General features: G+C 31.3%; 1 protein-coding gene across 2 annotated transcripts in view; it reads right to left on the bottom strand.

Moving 5' to 3' along the window:
- Window positions 1–18498, bottom strand: part of CDase (neutral ceramidase) — a 307463-nt gene that overhangs the window by 160268 nt on the left and 128697 nt on the right. For both annotated transcript variants that reach the window (XM_075373680.1, XM_075373672.1), the window contains exon 6: window positions 8724–8922. In XM_075373680.1, coding sequence (XP_075229795.1) covers window positions 8724–8922 — 199 coding nt within the window. The remainder of the gene's footprint in view (window positions 1–8723; window positions 8923–18498) is intronic.

Below are 18498 nucleotides of genomic sequence, written 5' to 3'. Positions count from 1 at the left end.
GGTCATGTAATAACTTGTTTTAAAGGTCTTTGCGAGACAACCACAATCTAAAAGAATTTGATTGCTGCATGATAAACTATTAAATATTTATAAAAGTTAGAATATAATTTCATCATTTCCATTCTTATTATTTTAACTGACAAATTCTTATTGTGTATTTCATACAGATTTTGTTGATATTATCAAGTACAAATCATCGGCACATAATTAGTTATAGAATACTGAATGTAAAGAATTAATTATTAAGTACTACTAAACAAAATTTTATGTGGAATATTATTTTAAATTTTTTCTTTTCTTAAAAAACGAACTTTTGTTTTATTACACTTAAAATTTACGCAAAAGTATTCACTGTGCAAGTACAAGAGCAGGACTCTTAAATATAATGTTATGTGCTCATTCTAACAAAGCGAGTGCAATAGTAAATAAAATTACATACATAAGAAAAGCTTCAACATAACAAATATTTTTTTAGAATGACTACGTTCCAGGATCACGTACCTACAATAATGCTACTATAACTTATATGACATCACTTAAAATTTTACATATATTTAATGAAATATAAGTTTTTAATGTAATAAAACCAAAGATAATGATATATAAATACTGAATAATTAATTGAATCTCTAATGCGTGATTTAAGTAAAGAGATAATAATAATAACAATAAAATACAAAATATGAAGCGGTATTCAATGTAATCCTTACTGTTCGAAAACAATCAGCTCCATAAAGGCATAGACAACAAAGTTAACAGAAATCGTAAAGCGTCTATAAGGTGGGAGATACAGAAGAAACATAATTAGATAAAATATTAATTTATCCTGACTCTACTGATAATTCTACATACAACAGAATCAAATTATTAATTAAAAAAGAAAAATTATTTATTTATTAATGAACATAGAAATAAACAAATTGCAACTTGAAAAATGTCTTTTTTTAAAGTATAATTTTCAAACACTTTTTTGATAAAGCTTTATGGTAATACTTTTATCAAGAAAAAATAAGAATACAAATAAAGATTTTTAATATTTCAAACATTAATCTTTAATTAAACCGAATTAAAATCAAATATTGCAGATTAAAAAGTTGCTTTAAATGTAACAATGATAGAATTTGCTACCGTTGTTAAAAAGAAAAGTAATGACTGAAATAATGATTACATAAAGCTTAAAGGAAGATTTGGTTTACAAAATAATTCAGAAACATTTTTTCAAATTGCAGAAATAAATAATTCCAGTTTATTTATAAATTTACATATTTATAATAGTAAAAGCCTCACAAATTTCATTGAGTACAGCATTAAACTTAATCGTACACTTTCTTCGACGAAGAATTTGCCAAAATTTACCCGACTATAATTAAGATGGAAGCTGGAAAATTTCAAAAAGATACCTTCGGAAGGTATTTTATTGAATCTCTGATGTGGGATTTAAGTAAAGAGATAATAATAATAACAATAAAATATAAAATATGAAACGGTAGATTGCTGAATGAAAAGAATTAATTATTAAGTAATACTAAACAAAATTTTATGTCGAATATTATTTTAAAAACTTTCCTTTTCTTAACAAATGAGCTTTTGTTTTACTACACATATAAAATTTACGCATAAGTATTCACTGTGCAAGTACAAGAGCAGGACTCTTAAATATAATGTTACGTGCTCATTCTAACAAAGTGAGTGCAAAAGTAAATAAAATTACATACATAAGAAAAGCTTCAACGTAACAAACATTTTGTACGTGTTAGGAACACGTACTTACAATAATGCTACTATAACTAATATGACATCACTTAATTAAATTATATATAATTATATTAAAATTTTACATTTTAATATAATGTGAGGAAATCTTACATTTCCTCTTCCACTGGTTATGTCACTCGGTATTCTCAACTTCTGAGAGTATAAAAATGATGACCTCGGAATACCTGTGATAGTTGCAATCTTCCTTCAAACCTCACACATGTTGTATACGACACAACTCAGATAACCGATACATACGCCTCAAATCCAACACGCACAGCTGTACTTAACATACATGTTACCATACCTCTATTATCTTTTTTTTTACAAAATCATGCTGGTGGGAAACAGAATGTAGGCTGGGAGTGTTGAAACCTGCATGAGTTTTGAGATCCCAGTGGATTTAGGGATTAGGCTGTTTTGAGTTTGTTCTGCCGACGTCAAATGCTATTCCATTTCCCTAGTAATAATAAGCTCATAATTGGTACCTGTGTACCGCAGTTGTGAGAACCAGGAAATTTCTTTAGGGAGATGAAGAGCAAGAATCCTAACTGGGAGTGTTTATCTGTTATATACATGGATATAAGGCACCTCTAGCGACGAAGCTCGCGGAGGCTTGTAGTTATTCCACCTAATAAAAAATTAACAGCTCCTTCTTTTAGCGTGTCTGCCCACCATATAACGATATTAGAAATAAAAATGAGAGAATTACAAGGTTGTGGTATTATTTTTTGTAATATGGCCTACCGAGTAAGATAGTTCAGTGATCAACATATCCCCCTTTGTTACTATTAAAGTGATAGAAGTTAAACGTAGAAAATTAAAAAATATTCCCAAACTCCCTAATACATTTCAAAACTGGACAGAATTCCTGTGTCGATTATACAACATCGGACACTAAATAGCAAAGGAGTGGTATTTTACTGAAACAAAAAATGAAATTCTGTGTAAAGAGAATAGTTTTGTATTAGATTTAATTAAAGTGCTTCGTATTCCTACAAAGAGAGAGGCAGATTGATTAGTACCCAGACTACTGTATCGTGATTTAGCACTATCCTTCCGGAACGGATTAGAGTCGCAGTCGCAGTCGCAGTCGCCGTCATCATCAGTATTATTTAATTATAGACACATTACACAAATAATTTATCTTGAACGTTCGTATTAAAATTATGATGATTCTAAGGATACAATATTTCAACTAACGAGACCAAAATGTTCTTATAGTAAAAGTAACAGTTAAGAAGAAGCAATTGATAACAAAAATATTAAAAATAAGAAATAACGTATACTTCTACGATCGAACTTACGCTAACAAAGAAATCTCAATATTAAGATTTGAAACATTCCGTTGAAACCTATGATTGGCCGCAATACCAAAAGGATAATCAATTTTTAAAGTTTATATTAAACATTTTATTTTTCCGCTGCTGTGTGGAAATTCTGAAAACAGTAAATGCGGAATCAATTTTAGCAAAATTTTACCTCGGTTGGTGGAACTGTGCCCGCTTTTGCAAGAACAGGAAATTTTGATTCATACATTGAATTAAATGAAATAATGAAGTTTGTTAAATTATAAATAATTTTCTTACAAACGCACTGAAGGGAAAACTGGTAAATGATGAGTAACAATCACAGATAAATCCAAGACTTTATCATCAATGAAAGACTTTATTATCAAAATTTTATCATCACAACTTTTGGACAGTGTCCAAAAGTGTTGTGGTCTAAAGGTTGTTGCTCTTTAAAACAGGCAAGCCAAGCTGAAGGTGTAAGAATATTATTAAAAATGCTGATTATTCTTATTATTTCGATTCTTAATCCTTTGTGAACTCGCCTTCGGCAATTATAATTAATGTAACGATACCACTATTTAGTATTTTTAACTTGTACCAGTTTCGAACATAAATATTAGTTATTAGATTGTTATACAGATCACATAAGATTTTTCTCTCCCTTGTGCTTTCTATAGTTCTACAAATGTTATGCGTAAGACACATCACTCTTAGCATATTTTTGTTACTCATGCTTTTCTATCTGCTATTATCTTTTTAGCTAATTTCTTTTTTGCCATATTTATCTATTTAATCAACTTTACCCATTCATTTCCTTCTGAAACTTCTGTTTTACTAACTTCTAGGTCTGAACCTTTAATTTTTTCTAATTTTTATCCTCATAACTTTCTCTTTTAGCCAACACATCTCTTTATTTTCATGTTTTTTTTAAATTTAACTTCGACCTCTATATTTCATCATTACTTAGTTTTGGCCAGAACCAATAGCTGATAGTTGTGATTTAATAAATAATGAACAAAGCTACCCAGGATCAGCCACTCTTTTATTTTGAATAAGCATACTGTCCTCTAAATAAAAAAATATCATTGTTTTCTTTGGTTCCAAAAAATCTGCCTAATCATTAAGTAATATATTTGAATCTTCCTGTACTCCTTGGTCCCACCCATTTTTTTTTTTTTTTTTTTACTTTCCTTTAAAATCATTTCTCCCATAATTTTTCTTTTTTAAATTTTTAATCTATTAATTTTATTTGAACTATGAATATTCCATTCTCCAACTCAAAGAATATCATGATTCTTATATTTTTTCTGATGGCTTTCTCTTGAGTAGTCTTCAGTCAGAGGTCCAACCAGGGAACTAATTTACTATTGTAATATTTTACCTGAGATAACCATAATGTTGATTAAAAAATAAAATTAAAAAATTGAGTAAAAACATTTCTCCTGATAAAACACAGGTGTAGGTTTTGATTCCTTTCAGCCACATAAACTGCGATCCTACTGAAGGACATTTGTATGTGAGTCTGTGTGTGTCTGTCACCCTTAGCTTAGCACCGGAATGTACTGATTACTAGCGGAAAACTCCGAGTCATTAGAACGTACCTCGTGGTGACCAAGTGTATACTTGTTAGCCAGCCGGGCTGGTCAAGTGGTTAACTCGTCACCGCAAATCAGCTGATTTCGAGGTCAAGAGTTCTAAGGTTCAAATCCTACTAAAGGCAGTAACTTTTACATGAATTTAAATACGAGATCGTGGATACCGGTGTTCTTTGATATTTGGGTTTCAATTAACCACCCATCTCAGGAATGATTGACCTGAGACTGTAAAGATTATACTTCATTTATATTCATACATATCATCCTCATCCATCTTCTGAAGTAATACCTTACGGTGGTTCCAGAGGTTAAACAGAAAAAGAAAAAAGGTGTATACTTTTTATATTATTGTATATCGATATATATGCAAAATATATATTAATGATTTTTTTTACTTATTTATGTGATCGTTTTTCTTCTTAAAATAATGAAATGTAACCAAAAAGTAAACACTGGAATGCTCCGATCACTAGCGGATAATACCGATTCGTTAGTACCAATTTTTAGAGTTAAATTTCTAATTTATAACAATTCTCATCATTAAAAAAAAAAAATTTTTACATAAGAGATAATCAATTTTGGACACCTAATAATCCAATTCGTAGACGTCGCCCGCCAGGGCATCTTTACCGGAGAGCAGCGGAAAGCGTGCCTCTGCCGCTAGTTCCAACCCTAAAATAGAAAATCATTAAGTTTGCTGTTAGGGAATATCAATGATCAATTAGTTCATGCCTTAACAAAAATTGAAAGGGGTGCTGCTCCTTTTCAGAAATTATTTATTTCTTTTTTTGTTGGATGGTTCACACGTACCCACTCTACTATGGTACGTAAAATATGGTTATCAAATTTTCAAAGGCATAAGAGTTATGTTGGCTTATTTTTAGGCAGCCAATCTTCATCTTTAGTACAGTATCCTTATCAGGTTTCAAACATTTTACAAATCTTCTTTCTCTCCTTCAACAATACTCCAACACATCTTAGATATTGCTGCTCGTTCATGACTATTCATTTGGAATTATTTTTAATTGTAACTGCTATCTTGTTAATGGTCTTTCCTCTATCTGCACAATGAGGATGCACTCTGTTACATGTAGCTAAGCTCCTAATCCATAGCCAGGATTTGCTTCATTATAACATCCCAAATAAACATTAAAATAAATTGATTGTAGCAATAAGTATTCAATCCACATCTTTGTGTTGATCACATTTTTAATAATTTAATTTAGTCTTAGTATGAAGTTTGTTCCTTTTATAAAGAACAGGTTTTTATAATGGCATTTGGAATCGTTTTGTTCATAAAATATGTTTATATTATGCTCAAAAAAAGTTTTTATCCAATTTTAACATAAATGCAAATGTTAACCAGGCAACAACAGAATGAATAGTTTCATGTTTGGTCTTGCATTGCAGTATGTACGTATATCAAGAAGTTCGTTAGAACTTCGCCGGTAAGAGGGGCGCAGAACTATACGGCATATCGAAGTCAACGAACTATGTTTACAGATTTAAACATGACCGAACCTAAAAGTGGAATGAAAATGGGGGAAAAAATTAAAAATAAGCATGAAAACATTATATTTCAGTTCAATTAGATTTTTAATAAAGAAAACTTTCAAAAAATACCTCGAATTTTGTTAGATTACGTTTTTTCTTCCATTTGATGAACTGCGGGACTCGAATGTGTCACTTCTCCCTAAAAAAGATGGGTTAACGAATCGCGCCGCTAGGTAGCAATACTTAACGGCGCCTTTGAATTTGCGAATGATCTCGTACAAAAACTTGATAATGTACTTGAAATAAAAAAATTTTAAAGAAAATATACTACAGCTTGTTTTAATAGTAAATTTTCTGTTGTAAATGAAAGTGCTGACGGTGAAACAGTTTTTTTTTAATTCCCATCACTTCATTAAAAAAATAAAAGTATTAGTTTAAATAACTGAATAAATTGGTTTAAATATAAACATATAAAAAGTAGTTACCAGTATCTTTTAAAATGGTATAAACTCTTTAGTCAATACTGTGTTCAATGAAACTATTAAAAACAATAAACAATTTAATAGAATGGTAAGAATCATTCTTTCAAGTAATTTTTGTATTATTTTAATAAATCCTAATCCATAAATTAAAAGAAGAATGCTGGAAATAAAACGAAATACACAAAATAATAAACATAATGTGTAATAGCAGTACTGTAATAAATGTTTTTAATCAATAAAAATTATATCTGTAATAGTAAAATCTAGATGCAGGAATAAAAATTGTATTCAATTAAACTAAAAGAACAGTTTACTGTTTTAAGTAACATACAATAATTATTAAGAATTCTTTATAAAATAAATAATACAAAACCGTTGACAGTTTTTCAAATGCAAATTAAGTATAATCCCCTTCATTTTTTTTAACCTATTTCATAATAGGGTGATTTTTATATCATCTATTCCATTTTTGTTAAGTAGTCTATTTATTATGCCTATGTGTATATTCCAGTATGAGAGAAGCTATCTTTCGTGGCTCACTCAAAAAGTCAAAACAAGTTTTCAAGATAAAAAACGCGCTGTCAGATCGTTTGCCTCCTGCAAATATGAATCAACTAGATCGAAATTTTGTAAATTAAAGAAGCTGAAATCCGTGTTTTTCTCTTTATTAATGCGCAAAATATGCTGAAAAATAATAATCCCTTATTCTAAAAAGAAAAAAGTAATAGTAATAACATTCACCGCTTTCGTTTAAAATCATAATAAATTATTTTGGCTTTCGAGAGAGGATGTTATATGCTTCCTCTGCCATTTTTAAATGTTTACCAAACCTTTAAAAACTTTTCTACGGACTTATTTTAAATGAAATTAAACCATTTTTTTTTTTTACAGGTACAATATTACTGTCGACGAATTTTTAAATAATACTAATTAAAAAAACGTTAAAGAAACCTTGAACTTTCTCCACTTCTGTGTAACATGTAAAATAAATATTTGCTCAGATTAGTTTCATTAACGCCTACTGAATTGTGATTTATTTTGTAGTTTTTTTTTAATATGTATGTGGTATCCTCACTTACCTATCCTAATATTATTTCAGGTGTTTATTAAAGAATATGGGACTTTTACCACTCCTACATTTATATTTAATTTATAATAATTATTGTGCATTTTATGATGCTACTCTGATAAAGATTTTACCACAGTTTATCTTGATCCAACCGGGCAATTGATTGGGTTTATTTTCGTGGAATCCTACTCATTCTGATATATGAACTTACCAGAATAAAATATTTATTTATTCAGTATTTGAAACTGATGTAAACAAACCGTTCGAGGGTAAGGTTGGTTTAGTAAAACCATTCCAAGCGTGATCGATAGAGTTATGTATGTATGTCTGCCTAACAATATAATTAAGCGTTAAAACTGGCAATTTAATATTATATATTGATTAAGTATTGCTAGCAATTTTTAATATTAAACCTACAGTTTAATAATGTAGGTAGTTCCAATCACTTCAGTAAGTTCAAATACACAGCAGTTCAATAACCGAAAGGAGAGTATGTTTACATCAGCTGACTGATGAAGGAAATACTTAGAATGTATTAGCAGAACAAAATTTCATTTAATTTTTTATTTTAGTGAGCGAATAAACATAAAAACCACTATTGCTGGAACTTCAAACGCGTAAGAATTCTGCAGCTCAGGTTAATTAAATATATTTAATTTTGAAGAAACACAGAAAATAATTTAGCTACAAATATTTATAAATAACATTCAAATGGCAGTAGAAATTACTTTAAAGAATGGTGTATTTGTAATGATAAGACAGGTAAAGCTTGGTAAGTTTCGAAAGATACCTACAAATTCTCAGTGCACTGTCGACGTTTTACTCCAACGTCAGTAATTATTAATAGTACATTTAACTTTGTTAAGTAATTTAAACCTTTATAATGTTCAAGATTTTCATAAATTATTTAAAATTATATTATTATTTATATTGCATACTGTAGAATTAATATTCACTGTACTCATAGCTGATTGTATTGAAACGGCATGTAATATTGAAATATATAAAGTTGTGGATTTATAAACATTTTTCTTACCTTACCGACGAGATCATCGGGATTCATCTTCTTTTCAAATAGAACTGAGGCATATCCCATATTGTCGCTAGATATCAATGTATTTGTATTATTCATACTAACAGGATGAACAGCAAACCAACAAATTACGCCCATCGGTTTACCATTTTCTTCTTCTAATTGAAGTTGTATTAGCATTTTATCCACATTGTCTTTATACCTAGGTAAACAAATCAGAAATGTCACTTATTCTGACGTAACGTATAGGAAATTTCCCATTTTTAATTGAATTTTTAAATTTTTTTAAAAGTAATTTAAATATCAATAAACAATTATATTTTTTAATAATTTTTATTATCAAGTAATCATACACATATACGTATACTCAGCGAAGACGTATACTCATCTAGTCTTGTCATCATTTAATTATTTCATCAGTTAATTATTTTTTCTTTTGTAACAAATAATTATTCTTCAGAAATGTATATAGTGAAAGTACCCACGTTGAACTTCATTCAAATGGTGATGTATATTTCATACACCGGCTCATGGAAGATAAATAAAATTATTTCCACGATAAAAAAAAAATGTATAAATCCAAATAAAAATTTTTTATACTTTTTTGTTCTCAAGAGTAATCGTTTCGTTAAAATTTCAACAACAATAATACAGACATTTTTAAAGCTTTTAGCAGTCTTTTGAAATAGATTCTGAATGATTAAATAATTAAATACAGTGCCCATTTAAAATTTAACAAATTTTCTAACAATGTTACCAAACGTTTTATAAGCTGTGTTTTTCCAGTTATAATTATTTATTTTTTTAATAATTCCTGAATAATTAAATTAAATTATACTAGGTAAAAATATTTTAAACGGGAAAATGCTCTTACACAAATATTGTATGTTAAAAAAAAGAATATACTTCAGTCTTAGTAAAAAAATATTTATCTTTAAGCGTACAATTAGCAAAATCCCTTTCGGCACGCCGGAAGGCGGAGGTAGATTTCACGCTGCTAAGTAGGGGATAAAAAGATTTTCACCTTAAAGTTTAGAAAAACCTCAAATTTACTCAATACAACAACGGCTGCATGTGAAAAAAGTTTCACATGATTAGCATACAACGAGCCCCATCTTCTTTCAATTCCAGCAAATATTTTGGTCATTCCTTGCCGTAACGATTGGTCATATCAAAAATTGTTTCAGACAAATTTTTCAGGGAATGTTTAGACGACTAACGACCACTTTCAACTGATTTGATAGTGTGCCTATCGAGGTATGATTTTTGTTGTCTTCGAAACCCCATTTTTTCCACCCCCTGGGCCAATGGTTGGTGATATTAAAAAACTTTACTGAGATCGTTTTAGGCCCTTATCCAAAGAACAGTAGGAACTTTAAACAAATTCGATATTTTACTTAAAAAGAAAGTAATAGAAATATTTTGTTGTTTTTTTTAAACCAACCCATTTCCACCCCCATGGTCCGATTTTGGCCGTTAACAAACTTTACCGAGATTTTGGGTCGATTTATTTTTAGGAAACAATTTGAAAGTGATTGGCAATAAATTACGGCAGTAATCGTGTTTACAAGAAAGTAACATATATATATATATATATATATATATATATATATATATATATAAATGGATATACAAACGATTGAGCTGACGGTGGTTTTGGAGTCTGGGAGATGTGAAACACCTATGAAGTGAGGAGGCTTTGGGTGTTATTGCTGGTGGGCAAGTGGTTTGAAACTTAAAAACATTGCCTGTAATTTTACTGGAAAGTAGAACAAGCTTTAATAAAAGACCACATTGTATAGCAAGATACACATTGTTAGGTTTATAGAGTATAATTTTAATACAACCCACATCATAATTCAACCAATTTCTCGCTGGTCAATGATGACACACAGTAACCAGCGCTAACGTAGCCACGAATTTACAACATGAATGAATTTAACATAAATACTGTGATACTGATGTTCATACGGATCTTGTTTAAATAAAATATATGTATTTATATTTAGGGATATTTGTGTTGTTTCAATTCAGAGAAGATACAATGCGTTCTGAATTAAGAGCCACGTTTCCTTGAATTTTTGTGTTTGCAGGAACAACTTCAGAAGCAAATATAAGGTATTATTTTGAGATCTCATGAAACTACAAAAAGTCAGTACATATTTACCAATGGCAGTCTACTGGTAAAAAAGTAAGGCAAATCTTTGGATTAAAATATCAAACTGTGCATGTATTTTTGTCGGAAAATGATATCCACCTTCAACTAACAGGTTTCTCTTCTTAGCTGCTGAAATTTTTCATTTGCCTTATTTTAAAAGAATTTTAAATGCCAACTGGCTGTCTATTTCAATATTCAAAATTGTGTTTGCATAATGAGTTTTGTTGTTAACACTCTTTAGATGTCCTAGATTTATTCATGTACATATTAATGTTTTTCGAAATGTACTTTCACGTTCATTGTATTTTAACAGTAAGGGAGAAAGTTGTGTTTTCACATTTTTTTTCGATTTTTTTTTCCAATCTATCCCATTGGCTTAGTGAAAGTTAGTTTTGACAAAGGAAAAGCACATCAATAAATTCATTGACCAACCAGAACCGTCTGCAGTTGTTCACAACATTCTTTCTCTGTCAAATTTGTAGTTGCACCACCATCGACACAAAATCTAATAATACGTAATAATAAAGGTAGTAGTATGTTACATAATAATTTACTTTAATTTTTAGGAATTACTGCCTGTGAAATCCATAATCCACACTGTGAGTAGGTGATAAAATGAGGATGAATTATGAGAACGCTAACAGAGTGATTATTACGTCGTTATTGAGAGAGGATATTATTGTCGGTTATATAACAGCTATGCAAAGTGATTTAAAAGTACGGAACCCCTCAACAACTTCAAACCAGTTTGAGACAGAATACTTTAACTTTCAGGATAAGGTATTGGTCAATTACCTTACCTTTTTACAAGTTGTATAGTTTCAACCCCTTCTTGGGGGGGGTGGCCCAAGAGTTGTAACTCTTGGGCCATATTTTAAAGATGCTCACGTCCTTTGCATGACATCATTTTAAAGGTCTCTTTTGGACAAGAAAAATGGTATAAATAAAAAGTTGGTATAATGTCTGTACCCAAAATGGCGGCGGGTTAAATTTGGATTTTGAAAAAATTACATTGATAATTTAAGAAACTGTTATCGTAAATAAATTTATAAAAAATTGATTAGATGGATATTATTGAATAAATTTATTTTTTTTTTTAATTATTTATTGACCATAATGTTTGCTTATTGACTTACATTCCATTTTAATAAATGTTCAAAATGTCCTCCTTCTATTGTTTGACAGTATGCCAGTCGGTTGTAAAAGGATTATTCTGCATTATTCAATGATTCCCTAGTGACATTTTGTGCTGATTCTCGTATTCAATTTTGTATATCATTGACATCTTACGGCTTATTACGATAAACAATACTTTTTTAAGTGGCCCCATAGAAAGTAATACAACAGTGACAAGTCGGATGGTCTCGCTGGCCAATCTATTTGGCCCTTTCAGCCAATCCATCTTTCAGGAAAAATTTCACGTACCTGAAAATGAGGCGGGGCACCGTCTTGTTAAAACCAAATGTTTGGAAGTTGGGGGCCAGCAACTTTCAAACATTGTTTGAAATGCTATGTCGAAAGCCAACGCTCATATTTCACTTCGTTTAATTTACATCAATAAATACAGTCCCTATCAATCGTCCACCAACAATAACTGATCAAACATTTACTTTGATTGGTTACTGTGATCTGCTTCACGATGCCAGTGGGGATTAATATCAGTCCAGCATCGACAATTAACACGATTTACATTGCTATTTAACAAATAAATATGTGGCCTAGTCACCAAAAACTTTATTGTTTAATAAATTAGAATCTGCACAAATATTGTTCATCGTAATTTTGCAAACTCAAGTCTTCAATCGTAATTAAATTTAATGTTCGAATCATTGAACTCTGGCTAATGTTGTGTTCTTATGCTGCTGTTCGTGTCGATGAATGAGGGTTCCCAATAAATTTCTAATGATTTGTTATTATTTATTGCAGATTTAGGCCACCCTTATTTTCCTATATTATTAATGCTCCCTGTTTCTTTAAGTCATTTGATGGGTTTTGACGCTGTACCTTTTGAAATCAGTTACGATTATTAAATGTTGCATTAAATAATTCACAAACTTATACGACCTAACTCTATCACAAAATTCTCTCATCAAGTGTGACCCTCTCCAGTTCACTAAGTGACATGTTGATAGCAATGTTAGCAGCTAGAAATGAAAAATATGATTCGGTAAAAAACAATTATAGAAAAGATAAAACAAAATGTAAATTACCAAAGTGGCTTACAAATGTGGTAATGGTAAATAATCACAATTAGCCAACCGATCACAATAAATTCTCATAAGAAACTAACAGCCTAATAATGAAACAATCTAAATGGAATATTACACAACAACGGTAAGAAATCATCAATGATCACTGATTAGTATGATAAGTGACAATATTTTTATTTATTTACTCATTAAATTGGAACAAAAACAACTTTTTGTGTTAAAAAAAAAATTATTTAATTTTATATATTTGAACTTACTAAAATTAGTAATTTTCAAAATCCATCTTTATCACGCCGCTATTTTGAATATAGACAACGTACCAACAACGTTTTATTTATACCGCTTTTCTTTTTATATTGATACCGTTAAAGTGATGTATCACACAAAGGATGTTACCATTTAAAATATTTCAGTTAATACTCCTGGGCCACCCTCCAATAACGGATTAAAATTCTATTTCTCATCAAAATGTAAAGTAGTTGCCTGATACTTTATTCTGAAAGTTTCAGTATTCTATCTGGAACAGTTTTAAAGTTGTTGAGGAGTTTCCATACTTTTAACTCTCTTTTCAGAAGTTTAGTTGCTCTGCTAAAACGCGTAACAGGCTGCATTGAATAAGGCTGATCAAGTATTTTTGCTCTTTTTTAATAAATATAACTTAACAGTAAATGTAACTTAACAGTGGACTAAAGTACTGTGGTGTAGGTTCTTTAAGTTGCCTTATGAAATATAAATTTAACCCTCAAGTAATATTTAGACATTCGTAGTTTCGCACATACAAAATATTATGCAAAAACACGTTTTTGTAACATTTTTATAATTTTTTTATTTAATTATTTTTTATAACCATTAAATTTGTATAAATAAATAATACAATAATTACAATTATAAAAGTCGATGATTTCATATAAGATACGTTTTTCGGTTCAGAAATCATAATATTTGGAGTACTTTAATGGAAATATAGAAAACTAAAATTTATTAATAAATCAACCAATTTAAACAATTTTATCTAAACATTCTGTTTGACATAAGTTTAAATTTGACATTTCTAAAATACTGCTAAAGTTCGTAAGTTTTTCTTTCCAAGCAAATAATAATAAAAATAGAAATGATATACACAAAAATTATTACCTTTTCTACTCAAGTGCAAATCAACTTTGCGGTTTTTTCCGCAAACACAATCTATGTAACCTGAGCGCTAAGACTTAGAAAACATGTCATCAAAACAATCTTTTATTCTGTAAAATATTGATCTACTAGAGCGGTACTCAAAATTTATTTCAGTGGAAAAACTGCTAGAAAATATTAGTCAAGATTTTTATTATACCATGGAAAATTTCTCGAAAGTTTATCAGATTATCTATTAGATTCTGTTTTTTATTTTTAGTTCGTTAGTTAACTTTTTTCTTTATGGGAAACAATAGATATCAGCGACCAACCATTTACGAGAAGTTATTTATGTCCTGACGATGCGATTTTTTCTGAAATTTTGATTCTTTTCTTTCATTATTTACGTAATTATGATCGGATAGGAATTTACTATATTAGCAAGATCTTCTATTTAATTGTTTACTTACTGAAATTAAAATATTTTATTCTTTTAAATTGCATTTAGCAAACTTATAATAAAAAAAATAAATAAATAATAATATGAAAACACATCCAATATTATTATTACTAACATATCTTTTATGCTTTCGGATAATATTTATTTTTTGGAACATAACATAAATTTTGTGTAATCAAAAGATGCAATTTCATATCATTTACTAATTATAAATATGAAACTTATGCTAACAAATATTATCAAAATTTAAAATAACTAAGAAATGTAGTTTTAGAAGCGAAATAAGTATGTTTACAAAATTTTTTCACAGTAGATGTTTATTTTCAATATTTACATTTTTTCCCAGTAACACATTGCGGAAGTGTTACAGTGGAATATTTTCGTAAATATTTAGGATGAAAACACACAGATTAAAATAAAACAAATGACATTTCTGTTTATATTGACTTATAAAATGATATTTCAAAGTTACTTTTTTAGCTTAATTACAGTTGATATATTGAGTTTAGTATGAAATCAATAACACAGTGATTGAGTTTTAAATAACTTCAGGACATACTTTTAAATAAATAACTACATTGGCTTAATAGACTGTAGCCTATCAGTAAAAACAAACTGTAGGTTAATTAATACATTTATATTAAACGTATTAACTTTAAACGTATAACTTTAGGTTATTTAAATTCGAGTTGAGTCGGAGATATCATACTATGTGGTTGCGATATTTCCGCTCTGCGTTTGTATAGCATTTTGGGTTGGTTTTTCGGTTATTTGTTTGGATCTGGTTAACAGTTGTTATTGTGGACGGATACTTGGTGGACATTGTAGTGAAATTTCAAGAGATTTGGACGATGGAATCACACTGTATTTAGATTTTTCTGTTGTGTGGTTTTGCTCCATAAGAACCTGTGTATTTTTAGGTGTAACATAACCTACTTGAAGCGAAATTATTCTAAGTCGAACTACTAGTACTGACTGGAGTATGACGTCATTTTTTTGGCAAATATAAGGGCGTAGAAAATTTTTCTCGTTTTTCTACAGGTGAGTTTACTTCGATTATATTCTAAGTCCTGAGCCGTAGATTATAATGAGAAACTTCCTTTATCTTTATCTCCGCTATCCTACATCCCACAATCAAACCCTCTTGGATCTTTGTGAATCCCGACCTTCCCAAAATTTTACCCCGCCACCCGAAATTCCATCCCCGGATTTGAGTACGTACATTTTACGTACTCAATTTTAGCTAGAATACACGGTTTTTAAACTTAGACCACGTAAGAGTCCTGGACCTCATGGCGTCTCGACAAACATCTTCAGAGTTATTGCCGACACGTCGCCTTTTACACTGCTGGCCTCGTTTAACAAGGCCAACCAGAGAGAATATACTCCAAAGAGCTGGAAAGCTGCAAGACTTTTGCTTGTCAGGAGAGGTGATGGAGACCGATATCCCTAATAAATAGTTTGGGTAAGGTCTTCGAAGTTCTTCTGACAATGAGGTTGGAACTACTGCTTGAACAGCGGGGTAGGTTATTTGCGAGACGATTCGGTTTTAGAAAAGGCGGGTCCTCGGTCGATATAATAGCGAGAGTAATGGAACTTGTGAATGTGGCGGTAACGGGGACAAGGCACACCAGATGTGTACCATTGGTGATCTTGGTTGACATCAAAAATGCGTTTAATAGCATCAAATGGGATGCTATTTTGAATAGCTGTATAATAGAAAGGTGGCTCTTTATCTAGTTAGAATATCTTGTGGGTAGGGAGCTGAAGATCCTGTCGGAAGAGGATGAAAAGGTAATCGTGACCATGAAACAAGGGGTGCCTCAGAAGTCAACTCTAGGCCCCCTACTTTGGAACGTGGCTTATGACGGCCTACTGAGAATAAATTCACCACCTGAAGTGGAATTTTAAGCCTATGTGGATGATCTTGCCGTTGTAGTGACGGCGAGGAATGTTCAATTACTCTACTGGCTAACAGTACATTAGAGCGTATTATAAGATTGCTAGCGGACAGAGGACTCTCTTTTTCTGCCCACAAGATCGATATGATCTTGATGACGTGAAGGTGCCGAATCCCTAGGTTCTCAATCAGAATGGACGGCACCGATCTGATCCCCTCAAGAAGAGCCAAATACCTGGGTGTTTGGTTGGACAGGACGACTAGGTTTACGGCCCATATTGAAGAGACACTCAAGAAGGCAGAAAGGGTGACATCGGCGGTCACTAAACTGATAGTTAATGACGCCCGACCCAGAGCCTCAAAAAGGACAGTAACAGCATCGATGGTGACCTCCACTATCCTATATGCGCCCCGGTGTAGGGTTGCTCTGTAGACATATTAAGGAATAGAATGAGAACTAATAGGATATGTTCGAGATTGCAACTGAGGTGACTCATGCGTACCGCGCTATCTCGATAGAGGCAGTGCTGTTTATTGCCGGGATGCCGCCGGTAGATCTTCTGGCAGAGAAAAAAATGTGAAAGGTACGGACAGATATGTGGCCAGAGTCTCACTAATGGGTCATTGGCAGGAGAGATGGTGTAGGGTCTTAACGGGCAAATGGACTTTCAATCTGATACCTTGTATCGAGAAATGGATCTCCAGGAAATGTGGCGAGATAGATTTTTGGACGGTCCAGTGGCTGTCCGGCCACGGATCGTTCAAAGTATACTTATGTGCAAGAGGGAGACGGGCGTCGCCGGAGTGTCTGTCTCTATTGTGGTCTTGAAGACGATGCGGAGCACACTTTCCTTTCAAGATGGGCTCCGAATAGATCGTTCGGGAGAGAGATCTCCCCGGAGGAGATTATGAGCATTATTCTTGAATCCAGCGACGGTTGGCATCGTTGTACACGATGTTTCCAAGGTGTTTGGTCCGAAAGTGGGGATGGATGACCAGCCACCGCTAGTGGGCGGTTGGGGTCCAACAGGATTGCCTTTGCTGGGTGTCCCTGGAGGACACTGGAAGCCTTCACGGATGGCAACACTGGAAGAGCCCGCAGACACGCGCGGTGATGAAGTTATGCCGTAGGGTGGTTTCCGTCACCGCGACGCGTGTTGGGAAGGGTTTTTAGTGGGTCTCTGCCTCTCGGCAGGAAACCCCACACACCCAGTAGTACGGGCGGCTGAGCGTCTGGCTGCAGATATTCCCTCCTCCAACGCAAAGCAAAAAAAGAAGGAATTCAGTTCAGAATTTAAATTCAGTTCTCGTTTCAAATACTGTTTTAACGATTTGATTACTCAACAGTTATTAAAAAGATGCATTTATAACTCTGAAATGCAAACTTATGTAGACTTTAATAGAAAGACTGTTTAATAGTAATTAGAATAAGCTATTCTAAAGTGTTTATTGAATAAAATAACTACGCTAAAAAAAGAGAGAAAATTAATGTAAATGACTCCTGAGTTTAAATAATTAATTTATTAAAATGATTGGAACTAGTTTTTAAGAGTAATTACGTCATACAAAAATATTTTAGTCCCTGATTTTTATTTTATTAGAAAGCTTGAGCAGATTCAGAAGTTTTTAATAGAGGGAAATAATCAGAAAAAAAGAAATGCTGAACAATTATTGGATGTTTATCGCAAAGAGAGCCGCTTGAGTTCCATTTACGAAAGTAGATACCAATTTCGATTTTTAAACAATTACAAGCACGTATATTTAAAGGAAATAATTAAGTATAAATAGAAATGTAAAAACGCAAAACATGAAAATAAATACGTAAAATAAAAGCTAATTAGAATCTATTTCCTATTTAATCAATAATCTACCAAAAATATTTAAATCAGAAAAAAGTACGCAAAGCGTAATATTTAATCTTAAGTAAAACAGTTTGCGTT

The sequence above is a fragment of the Lycorma delicatula genome, chromosome 1 (assembly GCF_047948215.1).
Source record: "Lycorma delicatula isolate Av1 chromosome 1, ASM4794821v1, whole genome shotgun sequence".
Classification (NCBI taxonomy): domain Eukaryota; kingdom Metazoa; phylum Arthropoda; class Insecta; order Hemiptera; family Fulgoridae; genus Lycorma; species Lycorma delicatula.
Note: the sequence above shows the minus strand (reverse complement) of the source record. Positions and strands in the feature narration are given on the sequence as shown.